The following is a 20,851-nucleotide window of genomic DNA, read 5'->3' on the forward strand; positions in this document are numbered from 1 at the left end:
ATCATGCGCTCAGGGGGTGGGGGCAACGCAGGGGACACTGCAGCTAGCTCAAATATACACTGTATTGTATAATTGAGTTTTTATAAGTGATTAACTATGTAATTAGTTTACATTATATTAAAAGTCCATTGGAGCTTTATGAATTTGAGGCATATTTTGTAGATAATGGAACTATGTGACGTTATTTATGCTAATGTGTGAGCAGCCTATTAATTACCCACAATCACACTTCTTTATGTACCTACTGTACCTACTCTACATTTTCCACTTTGAATGAGAATAACTTCAAAGAACTGGAGTAATTTCATATGTAAATATAACTTTCGATTTAAATTGTTATTCTTACTAAGCAGCATACTTGAAACATTAATTTAAAAACATGTTTATATTCTTAGTAAAAGTAACTTACTTTGAAGCAATGTTTATATGTATGTGTATGATTTTTATAGAATATTCGAACTTATACTGAACATGTCAGATAGTTGTTTTTACCTTCTGATAATTTATGCAGCCCTATTCCATTTAAAGGGCTGCATATTATTGCATCTATGGCCTCATGTGCAGTGAGTACTACGCCAGGTTTGTGTATCTTAAATTGCGAAAGCCATCATATGCAGCCATGAAAATTTTGGTGATTCTGTTACTTTTACCTGCTTCTGTCTGCATAGGAGTAACTGGGGGGCTTTCTTGCGTAAGCCGAGAACCCTGTAGGTGTGGGGATACAGAGAGGAACAAAGAATGAATAATCACCTCAGAAAGCCATATTATTTTAGGGCCATGTGCAAATAGTAGATAATGACGATGATTTTGGTGGTCACCAGCTCTAGCGAATCACTAGTGAGTAGTTGGATGCTATTTGGTCATTTTTTCATCACTCAGCAAATATCATGCTTGATGTGTGTTTTCGTACACAAGACATTTTGCCTAATAATAGGAAGGAAAAAATGAGAGTCACAGGGGTTCTACGGTTCTGTATTTATGTTATGATTATATGTCATTTATTGATGTTACCTGATTCTCGAGTTTGCATTGTTATTTGTCAAGCAGGAGAGATTGTTTGTCTCTGATTACAGTAATGGATTCCACTTCTTAAAAAATCTGGTAAATAAAAAAAATATATATATATTTTTTATAAATACATAAAAATGTACTGTACATACACATAAACAGACATTTACTAAAATGGCAATAGTAAACTAATTACCATTACCTGTCTGCCAAAATTATTATCAGCCTCATTAATATTATCTAAAGGTTTTTAGCTGGGTACGTTGCCTATAAGAGTATACTGATACTAAGGAAAAGATCCAAAGAAGGGCTAGCATTCTTGTAGTGTCTGAAATATAGAGTATCATTAAATAATTAGGGGAATATTAAATATATTTAAAAAAGGAAAAAAGGGAAAAACAAAACACTGTTGAAACTTTTAAATGCAAAGGAATTTAATAAAATTCAGGAGAGGAGAGAATAAAAATCTAGAAAATGGGACAGTGTAATTCTGCTGTAAAGATCAGAAATAATATTAGAAAGCAACATTTAAATGAAATAATAGTGGAAACTCAAAACAAACTGCATGTCAATAGTTGTTAAAAATAACTAAAAGAAAAGGAATTTAAGCTTTGACTTTTCTCTTCACAGAATACATTTTTGATAAATAGATCAAGTTTATTCACTACATATTCCACATTTCTGACTTTATTAATGGTGTGCTTACTTGCTGGATATGTAGTTAGCACTATTGAGCAGAAGAGGGCAGACTTGTCATCCAGTCAATTATTTCAGCTACAGCAGAGCATCTGCTCATATAAGCTCCACACTCTCCTCCCCCTGGCTCAGTGAATCATCCTCCCATCTTTTCTCTCACACAAAGAAGAGCTGCTGCTCCGATGAGAGCCCTGTGGATGTTTTATTTCTATGGATGGATTCATTTTTTGGGAAGATGGAGGACTGAATACATAACTTACATGCATGTTGGATTATACAGGATCTATATGACCCCAAATATCAAGAAAATAATTTAAGAAATGGACATCAGAGGCTCCTTTCAGTGTTGGAAATGGCAAGTAGTGTTTTCCTTTCTCCTCTGTAGCTGGGGCTGGGTCTCTGGGCAGCTTCATTATTCTGTTGCTGAGGAGTCTGAGCCAGGGACATTGGTAGGAAATGTAGCTCAGGATCTGGGTATAAAACGTGCAGATCTCTCTCAGCGCAGGTTACATTTAACATCTGACAATGATCACAAATATTTTGCTGTAAATAAGGCAAATGGAGGTCTGATTGTGAATAGCAGGATTGATAGAGAGACTCTGTGTGGTTCTAGTCTCAGCTGTTTACTGCATTTGGAGGCAGCTGCTGAAAATCCTTTAGAGGTGTGCAGTCTAGAAATAGAGATTCTAGATATAAATGATAACTCCCCGACTTTCTTATCTAATGATCGCTCTATTGAGATTACAGAATTATTAGCAGATCCTGGTAATTCCTTTGATTTAGAGATTGCAGAAGATTTAGATGTTGGTGATAATGGTGTTAGTCATTACACATTAAATACAAATCCTTATTTTTCTTTGTCTGTGAAGAATCGTAAGGACGGAACTCTCATTCCTCAGCTGATATTAGAGAAGACATTAGACAGGGAAGAAAAACAAGAGCATAATCTCATTCTCACAGCTACTGATGGTGGGGATCCGGCCAGATCAGGGTCCTGTCACATAACAATACATGTATTAGATATTAATGATAACCGACCAATTTTTAATCAATCAGTTTATAAAATCAGGGTAAAAGAAAATCTCCCTTTAAAAACTGTTCTGTTAACATTAAATGCGACAGATCTGGATGATGGTGCAAATGGGGAAATTCAGTTTTATTTTGGTGACCACACATATAAATCTGCCAGAAAATTATTTGCTTTGAATGAAGACAGTGGAGAGATTTATAGTAATGGGATTGTGGATTTTGAAGATTTAACTTTTTATGAATTATCTATTAAGGCAGTAGACAAAGGAATTCCCAAACTGGAAGGGAACTGCTTAGTGCAGGTGGAAATAGAAGATGTAAATGACAATTCTCCAGAAATTACATTTACTACAGTGACAAATGACATTCCAGAAAATGCTCCACTAGGAACTGTTGTCGGATTTGTTAATGTAAGAGATAAGGATTCTGGAAAGAACGGAGAAATACAGCTGGATATGTCACCTAATCTGCCTTTTAAAATCAGACCTAATAAAAATCGTTACGCATTGGTCACAGATGGGAATCTGGATAGAGAGAAAATCTCCCAATACACTATTGAGCTGACGGCCTCTGATTTAGGGTCTCCCCCTCTGTACAGTAAGACAGCTGTTATTTTCAGTGTCTCAGATATTAATGATAATGCACCAACATTTACACAGTCTACTTATAATGCTTTTATTAATGAGAACAGTGACCCGGGTACTTTCCTATGTACAGTATCTGCTATAGATCTAGATGAGGGTGATAACTCTGATCTGGTTTATTCTATAGCTGACAGCCAGATAGATGGTTCCTCTTTATCTTCTTATGTTTACATTAATACTAATAATGGTAATATATATGCTCAACGTTCCTTTGACTATGAACACATCCAGGTTTTACAAATCACCATAAAGGTAGAAGATTCTGGATCCCCAAATTTATTTACCACTGTTCCTGTTTTTATATTCATTTTGGATACAAATGACAACTCCCCCACCTTGCTGTATCCAGAACACTCTGACGATCTCATTGTTCAAGAGAGGATTCCAAAATCTACATCTGCTGGTTATTTGGTGACAAAACTCTCTGCAGTGGATCTGGATTCTGGTCACAATGCCTGGTTAGTCTTTAGTCTCATTGATGCTGCCAATTCCTTGTTGTTTCATGTGTCTAAGTATACAGGAGAGGTCAGAACTGTACGAGGATTTCAGGACACAGAAAATACAGAGCAACAACTTCTCATCTCTATCAGTGACCATGGGAATACTCCTTTATCAGCGACAGTCACTGTACTTATTACTATAGCAGATGAGGTTGTAGTAGAAACACCCAAATCTGGTCATTTTATCACGAACTCCAAAACCCCATCAGATATGACTTTGTATTTAATTATTTCCCTGGTGGCTATCAGCTTAGTGTCACTTGTTACATTCATTATATTATTGGTGAGATGTCTGAGGAGAGAAAGTTATGATTATAGCAGCAGCTGCTGCTTTCTTAGTGGTTCCCAATCCAAATCCTACACAGATCAGTATCAGCCGGCTCTTTACCTGAACACAGATGGAACCTTAAAGTACATGGAGGTCAGGATGGTTCCCCCAGGGACCCAAGGACAATATTACCAGACTAACTTTCCCCCAGTCCCCGAACAGCAGGATTTCAGTTATATGAAGTCTCTGGATTTTCCCCAATCTAGAGATATGGCTAAAGGCACCAATAATCCCTCAGATATGAGCTGCACAAATGACCCAGACAAGGTGAGTTATGTTAAAATATAGCATCTTTTCTCTTTTTTTTCTAAGCAAATTTGTAATTAGATGCAAAATTATATAACAGGAGATTCATATTACTATTGCTGTAATTCTTTTTAGTAATAATTAGTTATTTGCCTTTGATAATGTATAAATGTACTGTATAGTAATAAATTGATAAACTTTTTATTTACAATATTTAAAAAATATAACACTATATGTATTTTGTATTTTTTTATGTCAAAAAGTAAATATAGTTGTTCGCCCCAAAACAATGCCTTGTGCAACTGCAAAAAGCAGGTGTGCATAGTTTTCCTAGGGCTGATCAATTTTTGAGCATTGTGGCTCATGTGAAAACTGTAAAATTACAGGTGAGCGAATACTTTGTGGTTCTGCAAATGAACTTTTTTCTCTGCACTCTCATACTTTATAATACATCCCTTTCTGCATTACTTTTTTATATTGAATCAGAGAACATAGGCCCTCATTCAGAGCCGTACGCTCTGAGCAGAGCGCACGCTCTGAATGAGGGCCGGCCTCCATGAAAATGGAGCGTCCTTCTGGATGCTCGTATAGCTGTGGGTCACCACCCACAGGCTATACGAGCGTGCATTTTGATGGCCGCGATGGTCGTTCCTGTGGGAACGCCCCCGTCAGGGAGGCACGCCCCCGGCACGCCTATCAAAGGGGGCGTGCTGTCAATCAACATCGACAGCACGCCCCCTTTGATCAGACACAACGAGCGAAGGACTTTCCTTCGCTCGTCGCGTCTGGCGCATGCGCACGACAGAGCTCCCTCCATCGTGCGCATGCTCAGTGCACACCATCGACCCACTTGCGAGCGGACAGCCGCTCGCGAGTGGGTCTGAATCAGGCCCATAGGCTTATCTCTGCAATCATACCACCATCATCAAGTGCTGCCTACTATCATATTGGAATTACTGAATTAAAGGTCCCAGTAAGTTCAATATGCCATTCATTAATTTGAATTTGTTGCTTAACCCACATTTATGAATTATATAACTTAAAGAAATTAGGGGACATGAGGGCTAACCATTAATTTAATGCCATAGTTTAACTTTTTACATTTTTTATCAATATAATTTAATGTGAAACCAAAGATGTACAAAAGTAGTCCCATTGGGTGCAGCTGAACAGTTGTCTCCCTATTAATCAGACTAGCTTTCAAAATTAGAATGGGAACTATTATAGGTTAGTCCTAGATAAATCGATATAATATGCCAGTATTAGGGATGTTAGGGACCCACCTGATTGCATTCAACGTGAATAGGTAGATCCACATACATTTTTGGCCAAACATGGGCTAAGAACCACATTTATACTCCATGTTAGTTGTAGAGTTTATCATAATTATTTTGACTATTAGTATTATTAGTGCTGAGAGTGTACACCTGCAGTTTCGTATTTTCCTGCATGGCACTCAAAGTCTCAGAATGGTAGTACCTCTTATATATAGTGTGAAATCCAGTCTCCCACCTCAGTTAAGCTTTCGTAATGAACAGATTGTTCACCATGCACTTTATGTTAGAACATAGACCACCATTGTTCTGATTTTGTCACAAATAATTGGCCATACAAAACTCTGACCGAAGGCAAATATGGAGTATATATTGAAACTACTCAATGTTTTACCTCCATATTTGCTTTGATACATATACACCTTAAATTTATTTTATTTAAAGTTCAAATATTAAGCCATAAACTGATTTATATGACTTTAATAGTCCCTGGTGTATGTTGTATCATTTGTCTACAATTCCTATTGTTTTTATAATGTAAGATATTTACTCTATATCTGAATATTTTATACGTATGTATTCAATTTATTACTTACTATTTATTTATATCGTTATGAAATAGTAATTTTAATATGTGTATTGTGTGACAAATAGTTATTGACAAATTGTTTAAAACTGTGGAAAAAAATATAATTTAACAGAAATTCTATTTTAAATAGCCAGTTACTTGCTTATTTAATGCTTATTTTAAAACAGTTGGAATTAACAGGCAGTCCTGGTCACCAACTGCTTAATTGCATATAGCAGAAACCCAACTCTAGATGATAGCTATTAGATTATTAATTCTGTCCATAGTACTTTAATAGATTTTTATGTAAATACTATTTTGAAGGGCTATGGATGGCTTGCCACTGGTACTGTAGGGAAAACTAGCAAAAAATACAGAGGTTTAGACATTCTCAAACCATTTTTAAAACGTTTATGAAGTTCATCAAATTCAAAAAGTTGTGGGGAATTGTTGAACTTTTGTAAGTTTGAGAGAAGTTCATTATGATTACATTCAATACTCAGGGAGCTCTCTCAACATTCGAACATTCAATTAGCACATTTGACAAATGTGTTCACAGCCAACTACAGCCAACAATTGTGTTCACCTGTCTGTTTATTTAGGTTGAGCCATGGACAATCTGCCACTAAATCACAAGTGATCCAAGAAGAAGTTGGAGTTGTCCATCTATCCAGTTTGATTGAATACATTAGTTTCTCAGTTTGAGCATCTCTACTAGTGAGGGATCTCTCTGAGTCAGAAAAGATGCAGAGTTGATGAAGGAGATATGTAAATGCAGACATGGTCGTTATTTAAATTATTTCATCCTCTTCTCAGTGATTCTGTTATCCTGTGCCCAGTGCATAATCCTAATGTTACTCCACGTTGATAGCTTCACACTGGTTTCACTAGGCAGCTATTGCTTATCATACTGCTTGGGCTGTGGGAACATATTATGCGGGCACTCTGATCTTGTCATATGATTCGATTCATCTCTAAAAGATAATATAAAGACCTTTGTGGACACAAGAGAATATTTGAAGCCTCTTAGTTATCTAATATTGTCCATGATTTGGTTTGTTTTTATATTTTTAAATATATTTTTACTTCAATATTCAGATCTGATATATATCTGAACCATAAACATACATTTAAATTGGAATATTTAAGGTATTGTATAATTATGTTTTTGCAAATCTTGAGTCACATAAGTAGGTTACCTTGTCATTTTGTACATACAATAAGTTGTCAGTAAACTTGGGAAATTTTTACTTGTTATTGCATACTTGCGTTTTTATAAGTTATTAGTTGTGCAATTAGTTTTCACTATATTGAATCTCATTGTATCATAATGAATTGAGGCATAATTAGTACATAAATATGGTATCCAGAAATTTCAATGATTTTTAATGATAAGGAAAGAATGTGTGACTAATTTTATGCTCAATGGGCTGATTTATTTTAAAAACATTTGCCCAGACCCCCCAAAATAAAGAACCCTTATCACTGCACAGTACTGCAATAAGGAATCTTTTTTTAGGGGAATGTAAGTCACTGGGACTTTGGCTCTGATAAGAACCCATCATGGTGATCAGTAAGAAGTAAAGTGACTGTGTATCTTCTTAGTATGGACCATGCCAGGACACTATGCATGCCTGGCTATCCAGCTGTGTATGTACATTGTGAAAATCTTGTGATTAGCATTGGGATCTCTTCAAGTCTACTGTTCAGGGATATCAAGATCTCTGTTCGGCTGGGCTACCCCATTGAAGTTAATGGTCTAACACCATATGAAGATCTTTGATCTTATTACATACAGCCCCCATAGAGAGCTATAGGGACAGCTTCTGTGTTGGCTGGTGACCAGAAAGCAAGTGATACCTCCAATATCTTCTGCTTTCTATCTGATTACATATTAGGGATACTTCATTCTGCTCTTAACCATGAGAAAACAGTAGTTTGCTTATATTTTAAGGACATAATTGTTTCTTAAACAGTGTGAGCAGTATATGTTAATTACTCACAATTGTGACCACCTACCTATTGCACTTAGGGGGGTATTCAATTAGATGCAATATTTTTGCTATTCTCTCACTAATTAAATTTTTGTGGCTATTTTCCAAGAAATCTGCTACTTTTGGTTTCAAAGTTTTCATGGTATCCAATTGCAAGCAAGCTTCCGTAAAGAAGGAACTTATTGCTGTCCCACAATTACACTATTTAAGGGCTACTGGGACATTATCGTTGCACCATTTTGACCAGAATGTTTCTGCAGCTTGCCTACACAGTTTACAACATTGCAGAATTTTTCCTGAAAGCGTTTATTCCACTTTAGTATTTTGGCTGTATGTATAACTCTCGGATACTATAGAAGTCTTTTCTTGCAAAATAAATGTTCTATTTAAAGTGGGGGTGCATAAAAATGGATATAAGTATATATTTGTGTAATTTTAAGCCACTTTTAAAAAAACCTTCAATATTCACCTGCAATCTTAAGTACACATATCCCACTCATACAGCCCCCCCATGAACCTGTCCCATTCATATAGTACTGCCATATATCTGTCCCATTCATACAGCACCCCCCTATACCTGTCCTATTCATACAGCACCCCCATATACCTGTCCCACATCAATTAACCCACTTTCCTTCACTTTGCACTTTTTGTTCCCCAAAATTACATGTCATTATTGACCAAACTAAGCTCATTCAAAAATATATTTTTTTCCTAAATAGGTATTAAGGATGGTGTCCGAGAGGTTCTGGACCAAGTACCAACATTTTTAGCCAAAATTAAAGGTTTTGCACAACTTACCACCTGCTCAGAGGTGGTGAAAAGGGAATACATATGGGATGCCAGTGATCCAGATCCTGGCAGTCAGAATCCTGATGCTGGCATCCCAACAGGGTTAGGATACCAACACCTGTTGGTCGGTATCCTAACCCTCCTCCTCTCCCTACCCCTAACCCTCCCTGCCCACCGCCTAAACCTAACCTCCCCCTAGTACCTAAACCTAACCCTCCCTCCCTCCCCACAGCCTAAACCTAACCTACCCCTCCAAAGCCTCAACCCAACCCTCTCCCAAGTGCCTAACCCTAAACCCCTAACCCTCCCCCCAACCCTAATACTTACCATCGGGATCCCAGTGGTCATGATTCCAGCACTGGTATTCTGTCAAGCATTGGGAATCTGGCATCGGCATTCTGACCATTGGAATCCCCATGGTCGGGATATTCACTGCATCCTGGTGATAAGAAACCACCAATAAAACCAAACCAAACCCCCCAAAAAATTCTTACTCACTTGTAATTGGATAGGGTTTCCATGAAAAGCTAATGTTTTACTATGGAGATTTCTTTTCTCGAGAAAATGAAAATCAGAAAAAAAATTCTCTGGAGAAAAATTACGAAGTTTTCTCAAAAACCATGTAAAAGAATAGGGAGAAAGTTATCTCATGAAACTTGTAACACATGACTGTGGGTTGATGGGAGAAGGTGGATTATTGCATCTAGTTTGATACCCCCTTATGAATGAGCACAACTCCAATGCACTGGTATGAAATCATATGTAAGTACTGCATAACTATCAACGTACTTTGCTTACATGTCTATGTATGTTTTAACATTTTAGAACTTGAACATGTCAGAACATGTGCTTAGGCAGATTTGCATGAATCTGGCACTTACGTATACTTGCACCTAGACAGGCAGGTTCGGGGCTTTCTATCGTAGGTCAAGTACAAAAAAGGGTGTGTTTTAGCAACTGTGAACAGATGGGGACAGATGTGCCTAAAAAAGGGGTAATGTCTGTTGGTGTCTGGGGCATTTGCAAATTAGTTGATGATGACGATGACCATTCCCAGCACTAGCTTGTGAATGCTCTACTGGCACTGATTGATGGTGTCTTCTTTGCTCATGCATATATTATGCTCTTATGTTTGTGTTTAAGCAAAATATATCGTTACAGGAGACAAGAAGTTCTGCTGTATTAGAGTGGTTTTAGTGATTTTATTGATGCCTAATATCAAGTTTGTTTGTTGTTAATTAAATATACATTTAAGACCCCTGTTGTAACTGTGACGTATATGTATGTGAAATATAACTTGTACATGTGTAGTTGCCACTTTGCAAATGGACACAGTTTTGGCTTTTTTAATAAGTGCAAATGGTGTCTGTGGTTTGGCGCACAACTGCAAACAGATCTACCACTCAGCCACAGTTACAGCTATGATATTATTCAGAAATAGTAGTTACAGTAGTTATAGAATGATTCTCCCTGCATTATGCATCTTTGCAATCTGACAATATTTTGGTACATAGCACCTATAACTCAATTGTTTGCTAGAGGGTTATGCATGCTTATGTTTATACATTTAGAAATGTAAGAATCTTACAAAAATAATTTTTCTACAAATTCACTATAAATTTCAAATACTGTATGTTGATGAGATTTTTATTTTTCTATTTCTAATACCACTAATGACAAGTACAGAAAAACTGTTTTTTTGTTTCAGGCAAGTCATACAGTTAATACAAATATACAACTCTATGATACTGTATAAGATACACTGGGGCAAACTAGAGCTATAGTAAGATGTGCTTAATAATAATTTACTGTGGTGTCAAATAGACTTGGTTATGGAGTTATGAATCACAGAGGACTTCTACAGACATTTCCCCTTTGTATAATATGGAAAGATTGAGAGTGGTAGGAGCTCTAATGTCATTTAAAAATGTAAAATTGAATCCCCCAAATAGATCCAATAAAAAACATTAATAATTATATATTAAAAATAGCAATTAAAGTGTATTTTTTATGTACAGTTAAAAAATTGTATTCCTGTGATTTATACAAAATGCAAATAAATAATGTAAAATTTGGCAGGCAGAAAAGGTACTAAAACCCATTCTGTGTCTGAAATCATGAATTTAATTTTTGCAATCTAAGTGCAAATAAATAAATTAAACGTCTTTTTAAACTTTACACTTTAATTTTCCACCACTTAATAAATAAAATAAAAATCGATCAAAAGTAAAAAATTTAAAATAAATGTATATATGCAAATACAGTCTATTTCAATTGCAGCAATTGTTTTCCTTATATGTGTATATGCAGTCATATAAAATGTATTAAATTCCTTTATAAGTGATTGCACAGAAATCAAAAGTAAACTCAAAACCATTATTACTTTGTTACAATGACTCTCAACCTCATTGATATTATCTAAATTTGTTAAGTACATAAAGGTTTGGTCCAAAGAAGGGCTACAAATGGTGCAGGGTCTGAAGTTAAATATTTGATAAAATATTTTTTGTAGCATAATGTTTAGAACTTGGAAGAGACAAGAGCATGGAATGACAAGTATACAACGATTTAGGATTCAGGAGTGTAAATTAAAAGAAATAAAACTCTAGAAATGAGAAAAGAGGACACAGTGTTCACTTGGTCAAAAGTTCTACAATAATACTACAAAATATTTCAATGAAAGAATAATGTATGTATGGTACAAACTTTCAGTTATACTGTACAAAGGCAAAAAACTAATTAAAGTAGTCTTACCTTCTTGGGATAAACATATCTATTTTAACACTAAACCAGAGCAGAAAAAACTATTCATTATTTGAACAATTCATTTCTTTAATCTAATCTAAATATTTTTTATGTTCCTATATTTGTCTGTGCTATAGTATGTTTACTAGTTGGATATGTTGTTATCACTTTTGACCAGGAGAGGGCAGACTTGTCCAAACATTATTTCAGCTACAGTATACTGTAGCTTGGATCTGCTCATATAAGCACCACACTCTCCTCCCCCTGGCTCAGTGAATCACCCTCCCATCTTTTCTCTCACACAAAGAAGAGCTGCTGCTCTGATGAGAGCTCTGTGGATATTTTATTTCTATGGATGGATTGATTTTTGGGGGGATGGAAATCTGAATACATAACCTACATACATTTTGGAATATGCAGTATCTATATGACAGCAAATATCAAGAAAATAGTTCAAGATATGGACATCAGAGGCTCCTTTCAGTGTTGGAAATGGCAAGTAGTGTTTTCCTTTATCCTTTGTAGCTGGGGTTGGGTCTCTGGGCAGCTTCATTATTCTATTGCTGAGGAGTCTGAGCCAGGGACATTGGTAGGAAATGTAGCTCAGGATCTGGGTATAAAACGTGCAGATCTCTCTCAGCGCAGGTTACATTTAACATCTGACAATGATCACAAATATTTTGCTGTAAATAAGGCAAATGGAGGTTTGATTGTGAATAGCAGGATTGATAGAGAGACCCTGTGTGGTTCTAGTCTCAGCTGTTTGCTGCATTTGGAGGCAGCTGCTGAAAATCCTTTGGAGCTTTTTAGTCTAGAAATAGAGATTCTGGATATAAATGATAACTCCCCGACTTTCTTATCTAATAATCACACTATTGAAATTACAGAAGTGTTTACAGGTCCTGGTGCATTGTTTGCCTTAGAGATTGCAGAGGATTTAGATGTTGGTGATAATGGTGTCAGTCAGTATACATTAACTACAAATCCTTATTTTTCATTGTCTGTGAAGTCTCGTAAGGATGGGACTCTCATTCCTCAGCTGATATTAGAGAAGACATTAGACAGGGAGGAAAAACAAGAGCATAATCTTATTCTCACAGCTACTGATGGTGGGGAGCCGGCCAGATCAGGGTCCTGTCACATAACAATACATGTATTAGATATTAATGATAATACACCAGTGTTTAATCAATCAGTTTATAAAATCAGGGTAAAAGAAAATATCCCAGTGAAAACTGTTCTGTTAACATTAAATGCGACAGATCTGGATGATGGTGCAAATGGGGAAATTCAATATTTTTTTGGTGACCACACATATAAATCTGCCAGAAAATTATTTGCTTTGAGCAAAGAGAGTGGAGAGATTTATAGTAATGGGATTGTGGATTTTGAAGAATTTAATTTTTATGAATTGTCTATTAATGCAGTAGACAAGGGAATTCCCAAACTGGCAGGGAACTGCTTAGTGCAGGTGGAAATAGAAGATATAAATGACAATTCTCCAGAAATTACATTTACTACAGTGACAAATTACATTCCAGAAAATGCTCCACTAGGAACTGTTGTCGGATTTGTTAATGTGAGAGACAAGGATTCTGGAAAGAACGGAGAAATACAGCTGGATATGTCACCTAATCTGCCTTTTAAAATCACACCAAATAAAAATCGTTACTCATTGGTCACAGATGGGAATCTGGACAGAGAGAAAATCTCCCAGTACACTATTGTGCTAATGGCCTCTGATTTAGGGTCTCCCCCTCTGTACAGTAAGACAACTGTTATTCTCAGTGTCTCAGATATTAATGATAATGCACCGTCATTTACACAGTCTACTTATAATGCTTTTATTAAGGAGAACAGTGACCCAGGTACTTTACTATGTACAGTATCTGCTATAGATCTAGATGAGGGTGATAACTCCGATCTGGCTTACTCTATAGCTGAGAGCCAGATAGATGGTTCCTCTGTATCTTCTTATGTTTACATTAATACTAATAATGGTAATATATATGCTCAGCGTTCCTTTGACTATGAGCACATCCAGGTTTTACAAATCACCATAAAGGTAGAAGATTCTGGATCTCCAAAGTTATTTTCCACTGTCCCTGTCTTTATATTCATTTTGGATACAAATGACAACTCCCCCACCTTGCTGTATCCAGAACACTCTGACGATCTCATTGTTCAAGAGAGGATTCCAAAATCTATATCTGCAGGTTATTTAGTGACAAAACTCTCTGCAGTGGATCTGGACTCGGGTCACAATGCCTGGTTAGTCTTTAGTCTCATTGATGCTGCCAATTCCTTGTTGTTTCATGTGTCTAAGTATACAGGAGAGGTCAGAACTGTACGAGGATTTCAGGACACAGAAAATACAGAGCAACAACTTCTCATCTCTATCAGTGACCATGGGAATCCTCCTTTATCAGCAACAGTCACTGTACTTATTACTATAGCAGATGAGGTTGTAGTAGAAATACCCAAATCTGGTCATTTTATCACTAATTCCAAACCCCCATCAGATATGACTTTGTATTTAATTATTTCCCTGGTGGCTATCAGCTTAGTGTCACTTGTTACATTCATTATATTATTGGTGAGATGTCTGAGGAGAGAAAGTTATGATTATAGCAGCAGCTGCTGCTTTCTTAGTGGTTCCCAATCCAAACCCTACACAGATCAGTATCAGCCGGCTCTTTACCTGAACACAGACGGAACCTTAAAGTACATGGAGGTCAGGATGGTTCCCCCAGGGACCCAAGGACAATATTACCCAACTAACTTTCCCCCAGCCCCCGAACAGCAGGATTTCAGTTGTATGAAGTCTCTGGATTTTCCTCAGTTGAACAATATGGCTAAAGGCACCGATAATCCCACAGATATGAGCTGCACAAATGACCTAGACAAGGTAAATTATTTATTACAATGTAGATTCACTTCTTTTCTCATTCATATCTATGCAAATGAAATATGGCATGTTTGCAATTAGAAGGTTGATGACATTAAAGGATATTTATATTACTATTGCTATGATTCTATTTAGTAATAATATTATATTAGCATTTATAAGAGTATGAATAGCCCATGTACTGTATAGTAATTAATTGATTCACTTTTTATTTACAATTTAAAAAAAAATAACACAACAATTATTATGTTTCTGTATGTTATACTTTCATTTAAAACTGGGAGATTATTTTTTTTTTTTTTACTTTTCTTGTCATTGATTGTCAAAAAGTAAATACAGTTGTTAGTCCAAAACAATGCCTTGTGTAGATGCATAAAGCAGTTGTGTATAGTATTCATAGCTCTGATCAATTTATTGAACATTGTGGGTCATGTGAAAATTGCAAAAAATTAAAGGTGGGCGGATAATTTGAGGTTCTGCAAATGAACCTTTTTCTCTGCACTCTCACACTATATAATACATCCCCTTTCTGCATGACTTTTTGTGAATATTGAATCTGAGAATGAATGCTTATCTCATCAATCTTACCACCTTCATCATCAAGTGCTGCCTACTATCATATTGTGATTACAGACTTAAAAGTTTGTTCAATATGCCATTCATTCATTTGGATTTGTTGTTTAACCTACATTTCTGAATAGTATAACTTAAAGGAATTAGGGGACATGAGGGCTAACCATTAATTTAATGCCACAATTTCACTTTTAAGTTTTTTAGCAACATAATTTTATGTGGAGTTAAACATTTTAATGTTGTATAAAGTTATGTCCATTGTGTACAGCTGAGCAGTTGTCAGACAAGTTTTCAAAATTAGAATGGGCACTTTTATAGGTCACTGCTAGATAAATAATAATATGCCAGTATTAGGGATGTTAGGAACCAACCTGATGGGGTTCACCATGAGTAGGTATATGGGCACACATTTTTGGCAAAGCATGTGGTAAGAAACAGTGGCGTAACTAGGGTCTTTGGAGCCTGGGACAAGTTGAAGAATGGCGCCCCGCCTCCACACACACACACACAAACACATAAAAAACTATATGTGCACGCCGAAGGGGCCTGGTTACATACTGAAGGTGGCATGGCCACTGAAAATGGGGTGTGCCAACATGACACGCCACCCATTTCTCATCACTCTGGGCACATTCCTTTCCATTCTATATGCACCTTACCTATACGGTAGTTTCTCAAAATGGGGAACCTCTGAAGAAATGTATCCTCCCTGGGAAGATGGCGTCTTCAGTCAGTATTCACTATTTATGTAGGTTACATCATCCGGAAGATGCCTGTTTGTGTAGGAATATTAAGAAGGTCATCATCATACAACAGCGGTTTAACCAGACTCATTCCCCCTTTGTAACTTCCTTCCCCCTGCATCTCTCTCAGCCACACAATCTCCCCCTGTATCATTTCTCAACATACCATCACCTCCCCCCTGCATTGTCTCACAGACACACCATCGCCTCCCCCCACATGGTCTCTCAGCACACCATTGCCTCCCCACCTGTGTCGTCTCTTAGCCACACCATCACCTCCCCCAGCATTGTCTCTCAGCACTCCATTGCCTCCCCTGCTTCATCTATCAGCCACACTATTGCCTCCCCCCTGTGTTGTCTCTCAGCCACACCATTGCCTACCCCCCTGCATCATCTCTTAGCACACCATTGCCTCCCTCCCTGCGTTGTCTCTCAGCACACCATTGCCTCCCTCCCTGCATTGTCTCTCAGCCACACCATTGCCTTTCCACATCATCTCTCAGCCACACCATTGCCTCCCCCTGCGTTCTCTCTCAGCACACCATCACCTCCCATCTGTGTCATCTTTCAGCACACCATCGCCTCCCCCCCTGCATCATCTTTCAGCCACACCATTACCTCCCCCCGTGTTGTCTCTCATCATACCATCACATATACACATGCACAATGCCAAAGATACACATACACTGACACAGGTACACACACACTGACACAGATACACACTGACACAGGCACTCACACAGATACACTGACACAGATATACACACTGACAAAGATACACACACACACTGACACAGATCAGATACACACACACTGACACACAGACCCTGACACAGATACACTGACACACACTGACAGATACACACACCTAATTCACACAAATGCTCCCTCCAAAGCAGTCTGCCCCATCCCCTCCCCCTGTGGCAGCCTGCCCCCCTCCCCCCACAGCAGTCTGCCCCCCTTGCAAAAAAACTAATACATACCTGGCTGCTATGAGCTGAGAGAGTGTCTGGGAAGGAAAGCACTCTGTTACCCAGAAGCTCTCAGAAGCACGCAACCCCTCCCAGGCAACTGGGAATGACTGCCTGGGAGGGGCTGTGCACTTCTGATGCAGCTCCCCTTACAGTCAGCACCAGTAGGCACAGTTGCTTGCTCATTACATGACAGGTCTTCTTCTTCAGTCTGGGCACAATGGTGGTAGGGGGTGCGGTTACGATGCCCTGGCCAGCAGTGCTTCCCTCTACTGGGCATGCCACGGCACCCAGGGCACATGCCCTGCTTGACCTCCCCTAGTTATGCCACTGCTTAGAACCATACATATGCTTCATGTTAGTTGTAGAGTTTATCATAATTGTTTTGACTAGTATTATTCTTGCTTATAGTGTACATCTGCATCTTTTTTTCCCTGCATGCCACTACAAATCTCAGCATGGTAGCACCTCTTATATTTAAAATTAGGGTGCGCAGTCCAGTTCCCCCACCCCTCTTTCAAAATGCACTTTATGTTAGAACATATACTCCCATGTTCTGTTTTTGGCACAAAGGAGTGGCCGCACAAACCTCTATCCGAAGGCATACTGTATATGGAGCAAATATTGGAACTACTCAACATTTTACCTCCATATTGAAATAGTATTTTAAATGTGTGATATATAGTTATTGACAAATCATTTAAAACTGTGGAGTAACAGAAATTATATTTTAAAGAGGCAGTTATGTGCTTATATAATGTTCACTTTAAACCAGTTGGAACAAACAGGAAGCTCCGGTCAATAAATGCTTAATTGCTTATATCAGAAACCCAGCTCTTGTTGAAGCTTCTACTAGATAATGCATTCTGTACATGGCACTTTAATAGATTTTTAAATAAAAACTATTTTGAAGGGCTTTGGATGGCTTGCCTATCCATAGTAGAGAAATCTAGTAAAAAATTACAGGGGTTTAGAATCTCAAACCATTTTGAAAATGTTTCTCAAGTTAGTTTATCGAATTCAAAGGTTTTGGGGAATTGTTAAACTTTTGCGAGCTTGAGAGAAGTTCATTATGATTACTCTTGGAGCTTTCCCAACATTTTAACATTAAATTGACCCTTTTGTTAAATGTGTTTTCAGCCGACTACAGCCAACAATTGTGTCCACCTTCCTGTTTATTTAGGTTGAGCCGTTTATAATCTGCCCCCAAATCACAAGTGATCCTCAAATAATTTGGAGTTTGTCCATCTATCCTGAGTGATTGAATACTTTAGTTTCTCAGTTTGAGCATCTCTACTAGCAAGGAATCTCTCCGAGTCAGATAAGATGCAGAGTTGATGAAGAAGGAGAAATTTAAATGCAGACATGCTCTTTATTTAAATTCTTTGGCCCTCTTCTCAGTGGACTATGGGAACACATTACGCGGGCACTCTGTTCTTACCATATGTTGTGATCCTTCTCTGAAAGGGAAATATGCAGACTCTTGTGGGAACTAAAGCTACTTTTTTTGAAACCTCTGAATTATCTAATGTTGTCCATGATTTTTTTTTTTATACTTTTAAATATTTTTTTACTTGAATTTCAGTTGTCTGCTATGTATTTGAAAAATAAATTGGAAAATTGAATGTACAGTATTGCTTTTTTTGAACGTTATAAGGCATATAAGTAGATTTTCGAAATGTTTTACTTAGTATTGCATACTTATGTTTTTTATATGGTATTAGGTTTGTGATTGGTTTACTGCATTGAATCCCATTATATCATAATGAATTGAGGCATTTTTAGTACATAATATTGTTATCAGTAAATTTCCATGCATTATAATGATAAGGAAGTAATATGTGACTTTATGCTCAAGGGGCAGATTAATTAATGTGCCCAGCCACCTAAAATTAAAAATCTTAGGGGTCTATTTACTAAGCAGTGTTAGGAAACAGAGTGTAAAGTGATAAGGTGCCAGCCAATCAGCTCCCAACTGTCATTTTTCAAACACAGCCTGTGAGATGACAGTTGGGAGCTGATTGGCTGGCACCTTATCATTTTTCACTCTGTCTCCTAACATTGCTTAGTAAATAGACTCCTTTATCACTGCATATTGCCGCAATATGGAACCTTTTTTTAAATGGAATGTATTAATCTGTCACTGGAACATGGGCTCTAATAAGAACCAATAATGACAATCAGTAAGAAATAAAATGATTGTGTATTGTCTTAGTATGGACCAGGCATGTGTGACTATCAAACTGTGCATGCACAATGCAAAAATATAGCAATTAACTTTGGGATCACTTCCAGCCCACCAGGAAGGGATCACAAGATCTCTCTCTAGCACAGCTACCCAATTGAAGTTAACAGTCTAACGCTATCTGAAGATGGCATTAGCCCACGCATGTGAGATCCAAAAAGCTACGCTGCTTGGATCTTATTACATATCACTGCCATAGAAAACTATGAGGTGTCTTGTCTGTTGCATGTGCTGGCAACCAAAAAGAAGGATATACTTGTTAGGGGCATTAATTGTGCACTTAAACATGTAAAAGCAGAAGTTTCCTTATATTGTATTTTAAGGACAGAATTGTTTTATAAATAGCAACCAATGTGTATGCAAAATATGTTAATTACTCACAATTGTGACCACCTACTTACTGCACTTTGAGTGAGCGTAACTCCAATGCACTGTTTTTAAAGTCATATGTTTGCTTACATGCATATGTTTATTTTTATATTATGTGAATCTATACTGTACAGTACATGGAAACATGAGCTTATTCAGATTTGCATGATTCTGGAACTTACATATACTTGCACCTAGATAGGCATGGTAAGGGACTTTTTTCTTAGGTCAAGTACAAAAGGGTGTGTTTAAAGAACTGTGAGCAGATGGAGTTGACACAAAGTAGCATATGTGTCTGAGAAAGTGGCAATATCTGTGGGAGTCTGGGGCAGGTATAAATTGGTTGATTAAGTTGATGACTGCTCCAAGTACTTGATTGAGATTGGCTGACTGTGAATACTCTAATGGCACTGATTGGTGATATTTTCTTTGCCCATGCATAAATTATCCTCTTATGTGCATGTTTTACTTTTTCTGTACAGGAGACAGGAAGTTGCTCTGCTGTATTAGAGGAATTTTAGTGATTTTACCAATGTCTAATATCAAGTCTTTTTGTAGTGAATAAAATATACATTTGAGATCCTTGTTGTGACTGTAACACAAGTGTATGTAATATATATCTATATAGTGTTGCCATATCATCCATTTAATTCATGACACATATGAATTACACAGATTCTGTGGGTGACTGACTTCAAGTTTCCATTTTACCTGGTTTTAATCAGCCACAGAACCTGTGTAATTTACGTGTCCCAAATTAAAGGGATGATACGGTAGGCCTATATATATGTGTGTGTGCGCATGTGCGTGTGTGTGCGTGTGCATGTGTATGTGTGTATCCAAAACACATCTTAAGATACTATAGTTGCCACTTTGCAAAGGGACACAGTTTGGGCTTTTTTTTTATAAATGCAAATGGTGTCTGATGTTTGGGGCACAATTGCAAACAACTCTACAGTACCTCAGCCACTAATACATTTGTGACATTATTCAGAAATAGCAGCTACAATACATAAAGTATGTTTTTTTTTTAATTATGCTTCTTTGTAATATGGAAATATTTGGGTACACAGCAACTATAACTAAATTGTTTGTTAAAGAGTTATGGATTTTTATGTTGTTAGAATTTCAAATGTAAGAATCTGCCAAAATAATTTTCCACAAGTAGGGCCTCAAATTTCACAAATGGCAATGAAATTTGTATTTTTATATGTCTAA

At 37.1% G+C, this 20,851-nt stretch overlaps 1 protein-coding gene across 11 annotated transcripts in view; it reads left to right on the top strand.

The window, feature by feature from the left end:
• The window catches only part of LOC148506021 (protocadherin gamma-B5-like), a 519,059-nt gene that overhangs the window by 331,458 nt on the left and 166,750 nt on the right, over nucleotides 1-20,851 (top strand). Inside the window, exon 1 of one of the 11 annotated variants that reach the window (XM_088447402.1) lies at nucleotides 1,932-4,472. The exons of 9 other annotated variants lie outside the window; for them this stretch is intronic. In XM_088447402.1, the coding sequence (XP_088303528.1) occupies nucleotides 2,025-4,472 (2,448 nt within the window). In that variant the 5' untranslated portion in view covers nucleotides 1,932-2,024. Of the gene's footprint in view, nucleotides 1-1,931; nucleotides 4,473-12,264; nucleotides 14,733-20,851 lie in introns of those variants that run through there. One more of the 11 variants, XM_088447398.1, reaches the window with a different exon arrangement.

The sequence above is a fragment of the Taudactylus pleione genome, unplaced genomic scaffold (genome assembly GCF_031769625.1).
Source record: "Taudactylus pleione unplaced genomic scaffold, aTauple2 ptg000431l, whole genome shotgun sequence".
Taxonomy (NCBI): Eukaryota; Metazoa; Chordata; class Amphibia; order Anura; family Myobatrachidae; genus Taudactylus; species Taudactylus pleione.